Genomic DNA, 17,872 nt, shown 5'->3' with positions numbered 1-17,872 from the left:
AGGGGGATCCACTAAATATTGATCATGGAAATCATCAGTGTTGCCCAAACCTTTGCATACAGCTGTATGTATAATTGTACATATGAATCCCAAAAGTATCCTTTTGATTTTTTTTTTCTTTTGTATCAGCCATTTTGTCTTTGTTTGGCGTCAGGGGGGATTACTCAATGACTCATGGGATTCTTTAGAATGCAATAGATACACCTGTATCAGACTCTCATTTAAACAGTTGACCCCACGTATTTAAACACATCTACTTTCACTACCTCTAGTTGTCGATACCTCACCATGCCTCAGCATTCCCTTTCATTCACAAACTCTTTCATTCCCATTCTTTTCAGTGCATATCTTCACCGCTCTAGGCTGATCTCAACCTGCTCTCTACTCTCACTACAGATCACAGTGTCATTCCCAAACGTCATAGTCCATGCAGAGTCATGTCTGATTTCATCTGTCATCCTGATAATCACTGTTGCTGCAAACATAAAAATAGCAAAATTAGCAGCTTTGACTCAGATGGTGCCACAAGTATTTTGTTAGTCATATCATTGGTGGCTTCTTGATACTGCATCGATGTGAAATGTCCTTGAACAGGAAAGTGTTAGGAAGGTGTAGTGACACAGACCCACAACAGGGGGTGTTAATGAACGGACAATGGATGAGCCAAAAAGTAACAATTTAATGTTGTGAATTGCACAAAGGAATACAGACAATAACAATAGAGGAGTACAGTCAATCGTATACAAGGTGACGTGTGGGCAGGCTCGAGGATAGAAGACGTCTGTCCAGAGAAGAGCCGGATCCCACACGGCTTCCACCACCAGCGGATCTGAAGAACACTGGAGCCGCCAAGTCCCGAGTCCCAGTTGGCCACCATCTCCAGCTGTCAGACCAGGTACTGCTGGTAGAAACAGAAACAGTTAATGGTGGGTGTGTGAAGACACACCCAGTAATCGTCCCTTGAGCAGTTCCTCCGGGAGGGAGAACCTCCACCTCCAGAAACAGTTTCACCTGTGCAGCTCCTGTCAGTCTCTTCCCTGGAAGGAGTGAGAGGCGAAAAACGTCGCACTCCCACTATCCGCCAATCCAGCTTCAGACTGAGTCCACAGGAACACGGCTGCACACAGAACAATGTTTAGTTACAATAATAATCACCGCAGAGAAGGTTACCTCGATTGGTAGCTGATTTCTCGGCGAGGAGGTGGAGTTGCAGTCCGGCTTTTATGGTGATGAGTTGAATGAGTGACAGCTGGTGCTGATAAGTGACAGCTGTCACTCCCAGCGGCTCCGACGCCCTCTCGTGCTTGAAGCCCGCACTCCAAGCAGGGTGCCATCTGGTGGTGGTGGGCCAGCAGTACCTCCTCTTCAGCGGCCCACACAACAGGACCCCCCCCCCCTCAAAGGGCGCCTCTTGGCGCCCGACCAGGCTTGTCCGGGTGCCGGGTGTAGAAATCGGCCAGGAGGGCCGGGTCCAGGATGAAGCTCCTCTTCACCCAGGAGCGTTTTTCGGGTCCGTATCCCTCCCAGTCCACTAAGTACTGGAACCCCCGGCCCTTCCGATGGCCATCCAGGAGCCGGTGCACAGTCCAAGCCGGCTCCCTGTCAATGATCCGGGCAGATGGCGGCGCAGGTCCAGGGGTACAGAGCGGAGAGGTATGGCAGGGTTTGAGGCATGACACGTGAAAGACCGGATGAATCCGCAGTGAAGCTGGCAGCTTCAGCTTCACTGCGGCTGGACTGAGGACTTTAGTGATGGTAAAGGGGCCTATGAACCTGTCTTTCAGTTTTTGGGATTCCACTTGCAGGGGGATGTCCTTCGTAGATAGCCAAACCGCTTGCCCGGGCTGATACGTAGGGGCCGGGGCACGCCGGCGGTCTGCATTGGCCTTAGCCCTCGTCCGGGCTCTGAGCAGGGCAGAGCGGGCGGTATGCCACACCCGACGGCACTTCCTCAGATGGGCCTGGACCGAGGGCACCCTGACCTCTCCCTCCACTAGCAGAAACAATGGGGGCTGGTACCCCAAACACACCTCAAACGGGGAGAGGCCGGTGGCAGATGAAACTTGGCTATTATGAGCGTACTCAATCCAGGCCAGATGGTTACTCCAGGCTGTCGGGTGAGCGGAGGTCACGCAGCGGAGGGCCTTCTCCAGTTCCTGGTTCGTCCGCTCTGCCTGCCCGTTCGTCTATGGGTGGTACCCAGACGAGAGGCTTACGGTGGCCCCCAGTTCCCTGCAGAAACTCCTCCAGACCTGAAAGGAGAACTGAGGACCACGATCTGAGACAATGTCCGATGGAATCCCATGGAGACGCACAACGTGGTGGACCAGGAGGTCTGCAGTCTCCTGGGCCGTAGGGAGCTTCGGGAGGGCCACGAAGTGGGCTGCCTTGGAGAACCGGTCCACTATCGTGAGGATGGCAGTCATGCCCTGGGACGGCGGGAGGCCCGTGACGAAATCCAGGCCGATGTGAGACCAGGGGCGATGAGGCACGGGCAGAGGCTGGAGGAGGCCTTGGGTCTTGTGGTGGTCGGCCTTGCCGCTGGCGCAGGTGGTGCAGGCCTGGAAGTACTCCCGGACGTCGGCTTCCAGAGACGCCCACCAGAAGCGCTGCTGGACCACTGCCATGGTTGCCATGATTGCCGACGTCATAGTTCCTTTCAGCCGGGGTCAACCTGCGGGAAAAGTAGGCACATAGGTGGAGAACCTTGTCGGACTCCCCGCTCTGGGATAGCACGGCTCCTATCCCTGAGTCAGAGGCGTCCACTTCGACTATTAACTGGCGTTTTGGATCGGGCTGCACCAGAACTGGCGCAGTCGAAAACCGGCATTTCAACTCCCTAAACGCGGCTTCGCACTGATCCGACCAGGTGAATGGGACTTTTGTGGAGGTCAGGGCTGTCAGGGGGCTAACTACCTGACTGTAGCCTTTGATGAACCTCCGGTAAAAATTAGCAAAACTGCGGAACTGCTGTAGTTTCCTATAGTTTGTTGGTTGGGGCCAATCTCTCACCACCGCAACCTTGGCCGGATCAGGGGCGACGGAGTTGGAGGAGATAATAAACCCCAGGAAGGACAAAGAAGTACGGTGGAACTCACACTTCTCGCTCTTCACAAACAGCTGGTTCTCCAACAACCGCTGCAGGACCTGACGTACATGCTGGACATGGGTCTCAGGATCCGGGGAGAAGATGAGTATATCGTCTAGATATACGAAGACAAACGGATGCAGGAAGTCCCACAAGACGTCATTTACCAAAGCTTGGAACGTCGCGGGCGCATTGGTGAGGCCGAACGGCATGACTAGGTACTCAAAGTGACCTAACGGGGTGTTAAATGCCGTCTTCCACTCGTCTCCCTTCCGGATCCGAACCAGGTGGTACGCATTCCTAAGATCCAATTTTGTGAAAATTTGGGCTCCATGCAGAGGCGTGAACACTGAATCCAACAGAGTCAAAGGGTATCGATTGCGAACCGTGATCTCGTTCAGCCCTCTGTAATCAATGCATGGACGGAGTCCGCCGTCTTTCTTGCCCACAAAAAAGAAACCTGCACCCATCGGGGAGGTGTAGTTCCGAATCAGCCCGGCAGCTAATGAGTCCCGGATGTAGGTGTCCATTGATTCTCGCTCAGGACGTGAGAGGTTGTACAGCCTGCTGGACGGGTACTCAAGGCCCGGGATCAAATCAATGGCGCAATCGTACGGTCGATGCTGGGGAAGAGTGAGTGTCAGATCTTTGCTGAAGACGTCAGCAAGATCATGGTACTCCTCCGGCACCGCCGTCAGATTGGGGGGAATCTTGACCTCCTCACTAGCCGTCACACCAGGCGTAAACGAGGATCCGAGACATTCCCGGTGGCAGGTTTCGCTCCACTGAGCCACAACCCCAGACGGCCAATCAATCCAGGGATTGTGCTTTATCATCCAAGAATAACCCAAAATCACACGGGAGGTAGAAGGTGTCACATAAAACACAATCTCCTCCCTGTGATTACCAGACACCACCAATGTCACTGGCTGTGTCTGGTGTGTGATTAGTGGAAGAAGGGTGCCATCTAGTGCCCTTACCTTCAAAGGTGAAGGTAGGGCCACTTGCCCATCTGCTGTCCAGCAGATTCCCTTCTGACCCCTTGTCTACCAGTGCTGGGGCGTGAAGGGTCAGATCCCCGCTCAGGATCGTAACTGGGATGCGTGCTGATTTACGGGGTTTCCCCGCGTGCGTGTTATGGCCCACCCTTAGCCCAGTTTCTAAGGGCGGGCGTTGTCGTTTAACTGCTTGGGGCAGTTCCTCTGTAGATGCTCACTCGAGCCACAGAAAAAACACTCCCCGCGGGCCAGCCTCCGTTGTCTGTTATTTGATTTAACTTTGGCCCTGCTCGTGTCCATAGCTTCATCAGCAGGGGGAGCTGTTGCCACACGGGAGTCACGGGCTGTGGAGCGTGGGGAAAGTGGCACCCTTTCGGACCCTGAAGGAAGAGGGACGGCTCGTGCCCGGCCACGCCCCCCGCCCTGCTCCCGACAGTGTTCCTCTAATCGGTTATCTAATCGTATAACCAGATCAACAAGCCCATCGAAATCCCGTGGTTCGTCCTTAGCCAGTAGATGCTCCTTTCAGGACGGGAGACAGTCCATTTACGAAGGCGGCGCGGAGCGCAACGTTGTTCCAGCCGGACCTCACTGCCACAATGCGGAAGTCGACTGCGTACTCCGCTGCACTCCGACGCCCCTGTCTGATTGACAGCAGCAAGTTAGATGCAGATTCGCCTCTATGGGGGTGATCAAAAACCTGTTTGAACTCCCTCACAAACCCAGTATACATCGTTAGGAGCCATGAATTCTGCTCCCAGACCGCCGTAGCCCAGGCGCGTGCCTCTCCTCGAAGCAAATTTATTACATAATCCACCCGGCTGGCGTCTGACTCGTACATGACGGGACGCTGTGAAGAGACGAGCGAGCACTGCATTAAGAAGTCCGCGCACGTCTCGACACAGCCTCCGTACGGCTCCGGAGGGCTTATGTAAGCTTCAGGGGATGGTGGAGGGGGTTGTTGAACGACCAGCAGAATGTCTGTTTCAGGCCTCCGGTCAGCAGGAGGAGGTGCTGCAGCAGCGCCCTGAGCATGCGCTTCCACTCGGGCGGTGAGAGCCTCCATCCTCCGATTGAGAATGACATTCTGCTCAGTGACTAAGTCCAACCGAGCAGTAAAAGCGGTTAAGATTTGCTGCAGCTCACCTAACACGCCTCCTGCTGACGCCTGTTCACCTCGCTCTTCCATTGGCTGTTCAAGCAATGGTTGACGCCCCTCGGGATCCATGACGCTGGCCGAGAAATCCTGTTAGGAAGGTGTAGTGACACTGACCCACAACAGGGGGCGTTAATGAACGGACAATGGATGAGCCAAAAAGTAACAATTTAATGTTGTGAATTGCACAACGGAATACAGACAATAACAATAGAGGAGTACAGTCAATCGTATACAAGGTGACGTGTGGGCAGGCTCGAGGATAGACGACGTCTGTCCAGAGAAGAGCCATATCACACACGGCTTCCACCGCCAGCGGATCTGAAGAACACCGGAGCCGCCAAGTCCCGAGTCTCAGGTGGCCACCGTCTCCAGCTGTCAGACCAGGTACTGCTGGCAGAAACAGAAACAGTTAATGGTGGGTGTGTGAAGACACACCCAGTAATCATCCCTTGATCAGTTCCTCCGGGAGGGAGAACCTCCACCTCCAGAAACAGTTTCACCCGTGCAGCTCCTGTCAGTCTCTTCCCTGGAAGGAGTAAGAGGCGAAAAACGTCGCACTCCCACTATCCGCCAATCCAGCTTCAGACTGAGTCCACAGGAACACGGCTGCACACAGAACAATGTTTAGTTACAATAATAATCACCGCAGAGAAGGTTACCTCGATTGGTAGCTGATTTCTCGGCGAGGAGGTGGAGTTGCAGTCCGGCTTTTATGGTGATGAGTTGAATGAGTGACAGCTGGTGCTGATAAGTGACAGCTGTCACTCCCAGCGGCTCCGACGCCCTCTCGTGCTTGAAGCCCGCACTCCAAGCAGGGCGCCATCTGGTGGTGGTGGGCCAGCAGTATCTCCTCTTCAGTGGCCCACACAACAGAAAGTGAACCCAACATTTTTTCCCCTAAATACATTCTAGTACCCTGCATTGTGGCTTTTAATATTGCTGTTTGTGTATGTGGACATTGTGAAGCATTGTTATACATTGCTTTGAAAAGGAACACTTGCTAACTGCAGCACAGGTAATGTTACATTTAAGGTTGTTAATCTTGCTGCATTTTTCCTCCCCTCTCCTGCAGGACAACAAATACTCTTCATAGACAAACTGTTCGTATTTTGTAAGATTGGATTGGACACGTGATTCGGCCTTCTAATCAGCAGTTAAAGTATGTGTGGTCTCAGGTCTTTGCTAGAGTCCCATATAGGGAAGGTAATGTCTCGTTAGTGTAGGCTATAGCTTTAGCCTTTTTCTCTGTTGGGAAGAATCTCTGTGGATGGGCTATAGGCACTTTCTTTCTCCTGTAACTGTTTCAGATTAATGGCTACTTCACTGCAAGGTGTTTGTGGAGAACATCTGTAGAATTGCATAATGAACAAGTCACACACTTTTCGTCAGTAATGTAGTTCAACTGTAGTTCTCTTACTATCTTACCAATATACTTGTTGTTTGGCATTACTGTTAGGACCTGACTGAGCCAGGATTGTCTTGAAGGTGGATACATTAGACCAGCTGACTTGTCTCATGGATGGATACAGCAGAGTGCCAAAACAGACAGTTGGATAGAGATTGATCTGATTTTAGATGTGTTAATTAATTACTGGTTAAAATGATATAAAGTACAGTATGTACAATTATAAACTTTTAAGAATTGTATGGAAATTAGAAATACCTATTTTTTTTTCCTTTGATTCACTGAATCAACTAGCAGGTCTGAATTTGATTCCGTCTCAATAGGACCAGGTCAGAGCTTGTATTTTGGTTGCTGGGTTTCAGGTCTTTAATGTGCATCACATGAGAAGAGAACATAAAAATGGTGCTGGAAAAATCAAATGGTTTCATGCTGATGTGATGATCAAGTATGAAAAACTGAGTACAGTGAAGTAAAACCAAATGTTGCATTGGTGGTTTGGTGATGTTTTGTTCATATTGATGACAGAGGTAAGTAGTATGCTACAACTTTAAGATAATATTTTTCTATACCTCTGTGTACAGAAAAAAATATGTACCTCCATACTTTTACAGTGATTCTGTCTGAAAGATTACTTGTGATAGCAGGTGAAGAGAAATGAGAATTTCACTTATTTATTTTGATGCAGGACTTTACATCATGCATATATTCTTTAGAGATGAAGTGAATATAGTCTTATACCTGTTGCTCCTGTATTTATTATTTTTTTAATCTCCACTGTCTGTTCATTAGTAGCACATGATGCTGTTGCAGTTGTGTGTATTTTCTCCACCTCTGGGTTTGTGGTCCACTGCATTTATGATCCAGTCTAATTGCCCTCGTTTCTGCTTTGATCTCCCTTTTGAAAGCTAATTTATCTGCACATGTGGGATTTGAGAGGTGTTCTGTGGGTAAACTGTAGGTCCACACTTTTGGACTTGTAAACTTAAAGAACTGTGTTTATCTCTGTGTTTGTTTGCTGTGGTTGTAGCTTTCTTATTGAAATGTTGCTTTTAAGGTGATCCCCTTAAATTTCTTTCTAACTTAAATGTCAGTACCTTCCAAAAAGTCTTCCAAAAAAATCAACTGTACTATTTAGTCACTGTAGCTGCCAACTAATAAAAATTGCTAGTATCAAAATCCCGTGATATCTTCAATCAAGACTTTGCTGCTGGAAAAATCATCTGACCATTCTAAATAAGCATAAATTGTACTCTGCAGAATGAGGACACATTTATTTCCAGTGAGACACAACATATATTTTGAACACTTTGCAAATGCCAAAATCGCTTCACATAGTGTTTTCTTTGTGCAGCAGACCATCTTTGTCTGACTGTGTAGACAATACCGTGCGTACGGTGCACTGCTTCTCATTGTCATTTGGCTGTTTTTCAGACTTTCCATAAATTGCTGCCAATTTGCTCTCTCTACACCTGATCCCATCAGATCTCAGAAGCTAAGCAGGGTAGTACTTGGCTGGAAGACTGCTTAGAAAGACCAGGGGCTGTGTGTGTTTCTGCGGGCAGAACTGGAGTTGCATCAGGAACAACAGCCAGCATAAAATCTGCCAAATCCTGATGTGGATCTGTACTGGATCAGCTGTGGTGACCCTTATAGGAAAAAAAAGAACAACAAACTTTCCTTTGTCACACAACCCAGGATGGATCCTTTGTATTGTGCTCCCAGATTTTACTTTTTTAGTCAGATCACACATCAGTGCTTTCAAAAAAAGATTAATTGCCTAAATGGTCTTTGAGATGGATTTTTAGACAAAGATATTAAATATGAATGAAAATGAATTCATTTCATTCAGATTTTCAGAATGGTTCATAATGTTTTAAGGCTCACATATGGACAGCAAAAGCACCTGATACTAGTAAAGATCTTACTTACAGAATGTGTCATGCTTCGCCCTGATCCAGGCTCCTTTAGTGCTTCTCCTTCTGCCCCAGCCTAGTTTCATTAATTGTTATTTTCATGATGCCATTATTCTATGTTCTATTTTTGCTTTGTCACTTTCTTTCTTTGTTACTTTTATACTTCGGTCATGTTTCAGTTCTGTTCTGGTTTTGTTGTTCAGTCAGTCTGTGTTTTTATGGTTTATCATTTAGTTATCATCTGCCTGTTTTTGCTGTTCTTATTTCAGTTATATGTAGTACTTTGATGTCAGGTTTTGTTATCACTTAGTTTCTGTTTTACTTATAGTTTTGTCTGTCTGTTCCAGTTTAGTTTTGTCATAGTGTTTTATTTCCTATTATTCTGTTTATTATCTTCTGGTTTGTTTTTCAGTTTTGGTCTTAGTCTGCCCAGTTCTTTATGTTCCCTCCACACCCTGCACCTGACTTTATGTTTTTTTCCCCTCACTTTGATTGCCTGCTTTGTGTTTCCATTTCACTCCTGCTCTCGCACATGCTCACGTGTCTTTGTCTATTTCATCACTCCACTTTGTGCACTCCCTTCCTCACACTCTTGCCCCATTCATACTCTTTAGCCCCCTTCTAGATTGTTCCTCATGTGCACCTCGTTTACACCACCTGTCCCTTGCTTCTCACTAATTAGTCCACATGTATTTAAACCCCACAGTCCTTCACTTCCCCGCCAGATTGTTGTCTCAGTACACTTTCCAGCGCCCTTCACAGTCCTGTTTTTGTCTAGCCGTGTATCGTACTTCTGCTCTGTTTCCTCGACCATGCCTCTTGCCTTATCCTAGATGGTGGTGTTTGCTCGTGCCTCTGACCCCTGCTCGTTCATGACTGCGTCTCTGCCTAATCCTGCTTGTACTTCTGCTGCGCTGACTGACTACATGTGTACCGAAACCAAGCCTGGAATAAAGACCATGATTTCTCCAACACCTAAGCCGAGTCTGGGAGTTTGCATTGCGGGTCCCGCCGCTCCTGGTGATGGGCTCCCACCTGCCCTGACAGAATGTGCTATTCACATAATTAAGGTTATCTCACAAAGCATAACACACGAGTAGTGACAAACCCATAGCGTTATTCTTTGATGTGCTTTCATTGCACTTTGGAATTATTGAAGCTCATTTTGGCAGTTGAATTAGCTGGTGCTTTCCTCCTATTTGGCATCAGCTAGAATCACGCTGCAGGTTGAGCAATGTAATTTTACTTCTAATATTTTCAAATAAATCCATCTTGTTATTTTTTTGATCCAAACCGTGAGCTGTGCTTTCATCCAAAGCACAGGCATTGGGAGCTTGCTGTTGTAAGACTTGTTCTGCTTTTGCCCAAAACACACACACAAAGCTCCTTTCATGTTAACTGTGCATTGCAACAGACCAGCAGGTCTCTTTTTCCTGACATAAATGAGCTAGCGTATTACTTCACAAACTGTCTATTAGCACAGCTCACTTTGTGGGGAACCAGCAGTCCATGGATGAACACATAGAAGGTGATTTTTTTTGCAACACTGCCTGGGTCTGGCATAGTTAATGATGCATCTCTTGCTGCAGAAAAGTAATTTGATACATTTTGTGTTATATTCAGTCCCTGCCTGCAATGTGGCATGTTTTGACATTATCACCTGAAAATTGCAAATTTAACACTGGTTTTTGTTTTAAGTTTTGTGTTTTTTAAATACTGAACAGGATGCAGGACTGCATAGCCTCAATGTCAAACCTCCAACAAAGTCACAAATTTAATTTTGGAATTTAACAGTGGTTCAGTAGTGTGTGATGTTGACTTTGTTATTTGAGTATCCACAGTTTATGTGCATTGCTGCCAGGAGGTGACCCCTTCTGAGTCAGCCTTTGTGCAAAGCAGGGTTTTGCCATTTGGTGCCAAAAAGGCGCACGGTCAACATGTTGTCATTATACTCAGCAACGTCACTATTGCACTGCAGTAGTGTCAGCAGACACCACCACGACCTCATCTGGATCTAAAAAAAAAATAGCAACAATCACCACAGGCTGTCATTACATCAATACGAGAAGACAACAATACATTGCAATGCTAGTATGACATGTGTGCGTTATATATTTTCATCTATATGAAATATGGATGATTGTGAATGGCTGGGCCCTGCGGTAGACTGGTATCCTGTCCAGGGTGTACCATGCTGTAGAGCCAGGGACTATCAGTGATCATTGGAGGGTTGGCAGAATGAGAATCAGAAGTTGACAAATGCATCTGCAAATGTTTTGATTACTTCTGTTCTATTCTGTTTCTGACACAACTTACAGGCTGCTTTGTTTTCACTGTTTTAAACAGATGCAATGTGGCATAATTTTTCTATTTGCTTCATACAATAAAAATTGTTCAATTTTTGAATTACTGGCCATGAATTGGAGTGCTGTATAAGGAAAACAGTTTTATTCAGGTTTGTAATCCATTTTTAATGCACATGCTGTTAATGCAAATCATGCTCCGGTGTCTTTCAGGAGCTTGACTAGTTATTTTATTTGCTGATTATGGTTTTCTTTTATTGTTCCTTTTGCTGTCGTAATATGAGCTGCATTCCTGTAATTGTCCCATTGGTATGTTCTTTTCCAGGGAGGGCTAAGGAACAGCAAACATGAGTGCACACTTTCATCCCAGGAATATGTCCATGAATTACGTTCCGGCATCACAGAAGAAAAGCTGCTTAACTGTCTGGAGTCCCTCAGAGTGTCCCTTACTAGTAACCCTGTCAGGTTAGTAACTCGCTGCTGTATAGCAAACAGGAAAAAAGATATAAAAAATGACATTATTTGCAAATTACAATTATTTGCAACCAAATAATAAACAAAGCATCATGGAACTTTGCAATGATGTTGAGAACCTTCAAGGTATCTGCTGCTTAATCTGCCTTAAAGCTATAGTGTGTAGGATTTATTATCATCTAGTGGTGAGATTGCATATTTTATCATCCCTTCACCAGTTACAGTTTTGTTTCCCTGCACAGTTTTGGTTCTTTGGTGATGGGGGATTTTTGCTCTCTTGCCTTCTATTGTGATAAGCAATATCTATGATCCTCCTTTTTACAAAAATGAGGGCTCTCTTTTTTTTTTAGCGTAGAGTATTTTCCAGTAGATGGTGTAAAAGGGAACGACCACACGGTCCCTTTCTTTTTTCTTCCCTTTTGGGCCACCGTAGAAACATGGTGGTGCAACATGGTGGACTCAGTGAGGGAGGCCCACTCCCTTGTAGATATGAAGGGCTCATTTGAAGTGCCTGAAAACACATTATTTTATTGTTGTAGGTAATTATACACAAATGAACAGATGGCTATGAATGCTCCATTTTATTTCTGGTCATAAACACCCCTAAATGCCACAGTGTAGCGTTAATATTGATATGCTAGTACGTTTCGTTCCTCTCTGTGTTTCTGTCATTCGCAGTGTGGTATTTGTCTTGTGATGTTTTGCATGTTTTCTGTACAACAGAGGTAGTGAGAACCCCAAACTTCCCAATCAGTTCTCCACTTTGAAATGTCACAGTAGCTTAAGTAATGTGACAGCTTGAGAAAAATGTGGTTCTGCTCACCAAAGGCACATGAATCAATCAATCTGGATAATTTCATGTAGAGTGGTAGATATTAGCAAAGTGATGTTTTTCATTTTGTTTTACGATTTTGTTTCCGCTTTCGGGGACAAGGCAAGGGTAATAAATTTTAAAAATGTCTCATATTTGAGCCAGTATGGTGTCTCTAATTGGGTGTATGTTGGGAAATGCCATGCATCCTGGCACATGTGGACTGATCAGCAAGGTTAGACAAGAAAGATGAATAGCTTTGCCTTTTAAACGAGCTTAGACTATGTCGTAGCCCACCATTAAGTCTAAGCTCACCGTCAATGAGGCTGCATCTGTCACTCCAAAGGGCTGTGTCCATTAATCTCCAGTAGACTGGTAAAACTTGTTTTCCACATCAGGAAACCTGTCATTCTGAGAAATTCATAAACTCACTTTTGTCATCCTGACATCAGCTCTTTGCCCTGACTTGAATTGGAGCTGCACAGAAAAATCAGCTTTTAGATCATTTGTAAAACTGGACTAAGCATTCAGTTTGAAAATACACAGCTCATTACTAATAAATTTTGCATCTTGAGTTATTACAATCCTTTACTGATTTTTTTTTTTTTTAAATGAGCCACATGTTCAATTGTTACTGAAACTCTCTGTTCACTCTGTCTTTTGTCATGTAAATGATAGTCTCAGTTTTAATTTGGGCTCACTAGCACAAAGGAACCCTGACTGACAGTCAGTCCTTTAAATTATTTACCAGCCTTCTGTTGAAGATATGTTCCTTAATGTGAATCAGTGAATGGTGCATATTAAATGGCCACTGGATAAGTGGAATACCGTTTTTTTTATTTTTTATCTTGACCCAGGATTCGGTGATAGCCTGACGGCATGGCTTCAGGGGAGCATTTATTTAATCTATGTGGGACTGCAGCTATTGTATCATATCATTGACTCTCTAAAGGAGTGGTGGCCAAAGTATTCCACAAAGGTCCAAGAGGGTGCAGGTTTTCTTTGCAGCCACTGACTCCAGCAGGTGATTTCGCTGATTAATATCACTTTGAGCAGATGGGATGAGTTCATCAGTAGAGTCATCTGGTGGAGTCAGTGGCTGCAAAGGAAACCTGCACCCTCTTGGACCTTTCTGGCATACTTTGGACACCACTGCTCGAAAGTGACAAAAGATGAGAGAAGACAAAAGAGTGTTATGGTCTCCATAGAGTTGTGGACATCCAATTCATTGTTATTGGTTCATGTAGAAGTACATGTACCAAAATAGAATAATTTATCGGCTCTTATACAGTGCTGTCTTGTGGCAAAATTTGAATTACTTCACAGCTTACCCCTACAGTGGATCCATATTATTTCATGATGAGCAGAACCAGGATCCTTTGACACATGGGTATTTCCACTAGGCCCTCTCTGGTATGCTCCTCTCTTTGGCCAGGATCCATGGGAGGTTGGCTGCCACATGATTTTCCAGTTTTGCAGCGAGTAGACGAATTGCTTTACCTTGGCTCGTTACCTGTGACAGTTTACTTCAGGAGACCTAAATAAGTGCCAACGTCTCCGACAACAGCTCCTAGGCTCACCAATTCCAGAGTGTATAGGCCTGTTTCCGCAGCAGGAACTTGACCTATGTTCCAGATGTCTGGAACATTTATGGGAACAGCCCCGTAATTCACAGTATTTGTGTCTCCATTGCGTTGAAGGCCCACTGGGCTCATGCAGCTATGTATGTCATGACAGAAAACATTTAATGCTAGTGATGGCTAGCAAGCAAACTGTAACGTTAGCTGCAAGGTGACGTAAAAGATTTCTGGCTTGCTATTGGTAGCTACCTATCCAGTGTGAGTGCTTTTATTAGACAGCAAGAGCAGGAGTGACTTATGCTTTATTAAATTTGGCTTCCCACTAGTTTGCTCACATAGTGTAGTGCTAGGTAATGCAAACTCTTAAAATATCTGTATCTCATTCATTGTTTTCCTGACACCAGACTTCTTGAAGTATTGTCCTCCACTGAATGTCCATCGTCAACCCAAGCAGCAAGTCTTTTGCCAAAGCATTGTTGGTGTACAATGGTTTGTTGCCCAGTATTGTATGTAATTGGTTGCACTACTTATTGGTTTTGCAGTTTGTTGTTTTTGTTTTTTGAGATCTCAGTAACATTGAGAACTGCTTTGAGACGCTCTGATCAGGCTCCACTTTAACCGCTGCACACAGACAACACCATTAACATTGCAACATAAAACTATTTTTATATTGTGCCTAAAACTCTCATAAATAAATTCTCTGGGTTTATAGACATTGTTATTGCATTTGTTTTATGTAAACATTCGAGAATCACAGGCTGTCTCTCCATTATTTTCAATGGGAGCTGCTGTGAGCTACACTCGCTTCCTGATCATGTCGTTCTGGGGGAAAGTGAAGTTTGCTCTTTAATGTCTTGATTATTGTTCTTTACAACACTGTTTATCCTCTTTGTTCCAGACTAATATATATATAATATGTCTGAAATTTAGGTTGCGCTTATTAAATTCCACGCAGATTAAATGTAGCAGACATGGATTATTTGTTATAATTGTTTTAGCAAGTTTTCAGGGTATCATGCATGCAGTCTCTTATTAACGTGACAAAAAGCATAAAAATTACATTTTTGTAGTATAATATTCATTTACAATTGTCATCATGTGGATTCTCTATGTTGTTTGACTGCAGCGACTCTGGCGCGCAAGGGATTATGGGATATGTCAATAGGGCGAATGAACTCGAATTGAGTCCATCTTTGTCTGTCAAGAACAAAGCCAATAACATCTGTTCCTCCATGTTGGTCTGACGTTTGCCTCTGATATTCATTTTGTTAGTTTGTTCTGCTTCCTTTTACAAAATACACTTGTTTGTTGTCATCTTCTCTTGCTCCATGGCAACTTTCCATGGAGCAGGGACTCATTTCACTCCAGAAGCAACTCCCTTTTAGGATATTTTCTGTGGTGGAAACACAAGCAAAATTGTTGGACACCCTAAAATACTCTGTGGGTTCATCCTGTGAAAACAGAGTTTATGATAAGATGGTGGTTTTCTGACTGGCACCTCCAGCATACTTATGACATACATAATTAATAGCTTAGAAAGTCATAATCCCTCCAGTTTTTGCAGAACTGTGAAGACAGTCTCTATTGTGTCAACTCGCTGTGGGGAGTCCAGTCAGCCGTTATACTCAGAAAGGCCAGCGAGTGCCGAAGGGATGTAAGTGAGGCCAAACATGCCCTGTGGGTGTTTTCAAATGGCTGAACCTTTGACCATCATGTCAATGGCACAGCTTTATGGAGGACCACTCTCCTGTGGATTGTCCGTACCTGTCCACTGACAGTGGCACCTTTGGGTCTGTGATCATAGCAGGACTATAAATGTGTAGAGTTATACCTTCCTCCTGCCTCGTCTTTATGCTACCCATTATTTTTTCTCCAGGGGAAAGCAACTGATTATTTTCTTGAAGGATGGATAAGGTTACTCCTAATTAATATGAATGCAGTGAATTATCATGGATCACAACACACAGGAAAGGCACCCTTGGTTTGTTACTATTGTGGCTCCAATATGTTAATGTAACCTTTGTAAGGCATGTTATCATACACATGAAATAAGCATGAAATTGCTGTCACAAAAGTGCATTTCTGTCTGTTTTAATTCAAAAGCTTAGGATAATGAGGTCATGGTTTGCTATTAAAAATTACACTTGATGAAAGATATGGTAAATTTATCTTGGAAAAGGTGTGTAAGTTAATGCGCTGTGCTGTTGTGTTCCATGTTCTCAGAAGTATTGGTAATGTCTGAATGTGCTACTATGTACTTCATACCAGTGGTTCTGCAGTACCTAAATTTAAGTATTTTTATTACTAACAACTGCACCAAACATCCTCTGCCGGTGACTTGTAAAGGTCAGGTTTGGGAGCAGACACTGGTTCTATTTGTCAGCACAACCACCACACTATGAAACTGCCTTGGGTCCTGGATGTCAACCACCCAGACAGACACCTGGTCCATCTCCACCTCCTGAAAGCAGTCATCTGCCTTTGAGAATACAAATGCTACTAACTTGTACTCTGACATTTGGTTGGTTTTGTGTTGCCTTTGTCATGTTGGTAGGTAAATTAGAAAATAGTCACTGAAACATGACTTTGGTCTTTTGATATGTTTGGAAATAAAAACAACCAGCTGCACTGACCCAATGGGATTTGAGTACATAGTAGGAGTGGATGATATAGCCTCAAAATTCTATCACAACATTTCAAGGAAATTTGCGACAATATTTATGATTATATAGAAAAAAGTACTTAACGATGGGAGGCTGGTACATTTATCTCACTTTCAGACATGATTAGGTTTGTGTTGGTGAGTGCACTTGGGAACATAAATGCTAAATTGCTCAATTTGAAGTATCAAATTTAAAACACACATAATGGAAATACATTTGGAAAAAAACACAGCTATGGGAAAATTAGCAGGACTTTGCTATTCATTACAATGATGGCTATTGGAATTACAGGTTAGTACAGTTTCAGGTCATTTGTTGGACAGTGACCTGATGTTAATAAGTCCAAAGGTAATATCACTGCTGATTGTATAATGCAGAACTTTGCTGTCAGTTGTGGATATCAGTTTTACAACTATCAGATTTATTTGTCTGGCCATTTTAAATCTGGGGTCTGTACTGCAAGACAAACAATATTGCAAGGTGCGTTTGTGCTGGCTTCAAATCCAACTTGGGTGTCACTCTTAATACCGGGCTAAAACCAGCCAGTTTGCCTGAGGGCGGAGCTGAGCTACGTACATGCCCACACAGCAAAGCCTGTTTGTGGTCAATTGTGTAGTGAGTGGATTTTAAATCCTTCTACTAGTCTGCATTTTTACAAAGTACATCCCACTGAGGTGCAGCATTTGGGTTCTTACAAGATGACAAAAGTTATTTTGATTGCCACTCACTGCCTTTCCCCTTGCCCACTCTCTCACACAGCTGAGAAAAATGAGGGGATATGTGAAATCAAGAAAAAAAACCACAGACCCCAAGACCCCAAGAAATTTAGTTTCATTTACAAGTTCAATTTCAATATCGTGCACTAGTAAATTCCTAGATAAATTCCTGGGTTTATTTCCAAATATGATACACTTTATTTTACCAGAGTGAACTGATAATTTATTTGAATCAAACCATTCTTTGAACTTCCGTAGTTCCCTCTCCATCAAGTCCAGAACCTCTTCCAAATGATCAGCCACTACAAAACACAGTTGTGTCATCAGCAAACAAACTGCAGCTCACAAATTTTGAAACCAAACATATGTCATTAATATACAAAAGAAACAACAAAGGCCAAGGACTCAGCACTGGGGCACCCCACAAGTACACTTCAAAAATTCAGAATTTACCCGACCAACATGAACATACTGATACCTATTGTGCAGATAACTTGCTATCCAATCATGAGCTAATCCTCTGATACCATACTTCCATAGTTTATCCAGTAATAAGGTATGATCTATGGTATCAAATGATTTCTGTAAGTCGAAAAAAAAAAAAAAGCTACAGTACGAGGTCTGTCAATAAAGTATAGGTCCTTTTTATTTTTCAAAAACTATATGGATTTCATTCATATGTTTTTACGTCAGACATGCTTGAACCCTCGTGCGCATGCGTGAGTTTTTCCACGCCTGTCGGTGACGTCATTTGCCTGTGAG

General features: G+C 44.4%; 1 protein-coding gene across 2 annotated transcripts in view; it reads left to right on the top strand.

Annotated features, from left to right (window-relative positions):
- Positions 1–17,872, top strand: part of diaph2 (diaphanous-related formin 2) — a 1,163,737-nt gene that overhangs the window by 327,340 nt on the left and 818,525 nt on the right. For both annotated transcript variants that reach the window (XM_034181862.1, XM_034181863.1), the window contains exon 7: positions 11,192–11,331. In XM_034181862.1, the coding sequence (XP_034037753.1) occupies positions 11,192–11,331 (140 nt within the window). The remainder of the gene's footprint in view (positions 1–11,191; positions 11,332–17,872) is intronic.

The sequence above is a fragment of the Thalassophryne amazonica genome, chromosome 11 (genome assembly GCF_902500255.1).
Source record: "Thalassophryne amazonica chromosome 11, fThaAma1.1, whole genome shotgun sequence".
Taxonomy (NCBI): domain Eukaryota; kingdom Metazoa; phylum Chordata; class Actinopteri; order Batrachoidiformes; family Batrachoididae; genus Thalassophryne; species Thalassophryne amazonica.
The sequence above is the reverse complement of the archived record's forward strand: the minus strand, read 5'-3'. Positions and strand labels throughout refer to the sequence as shown.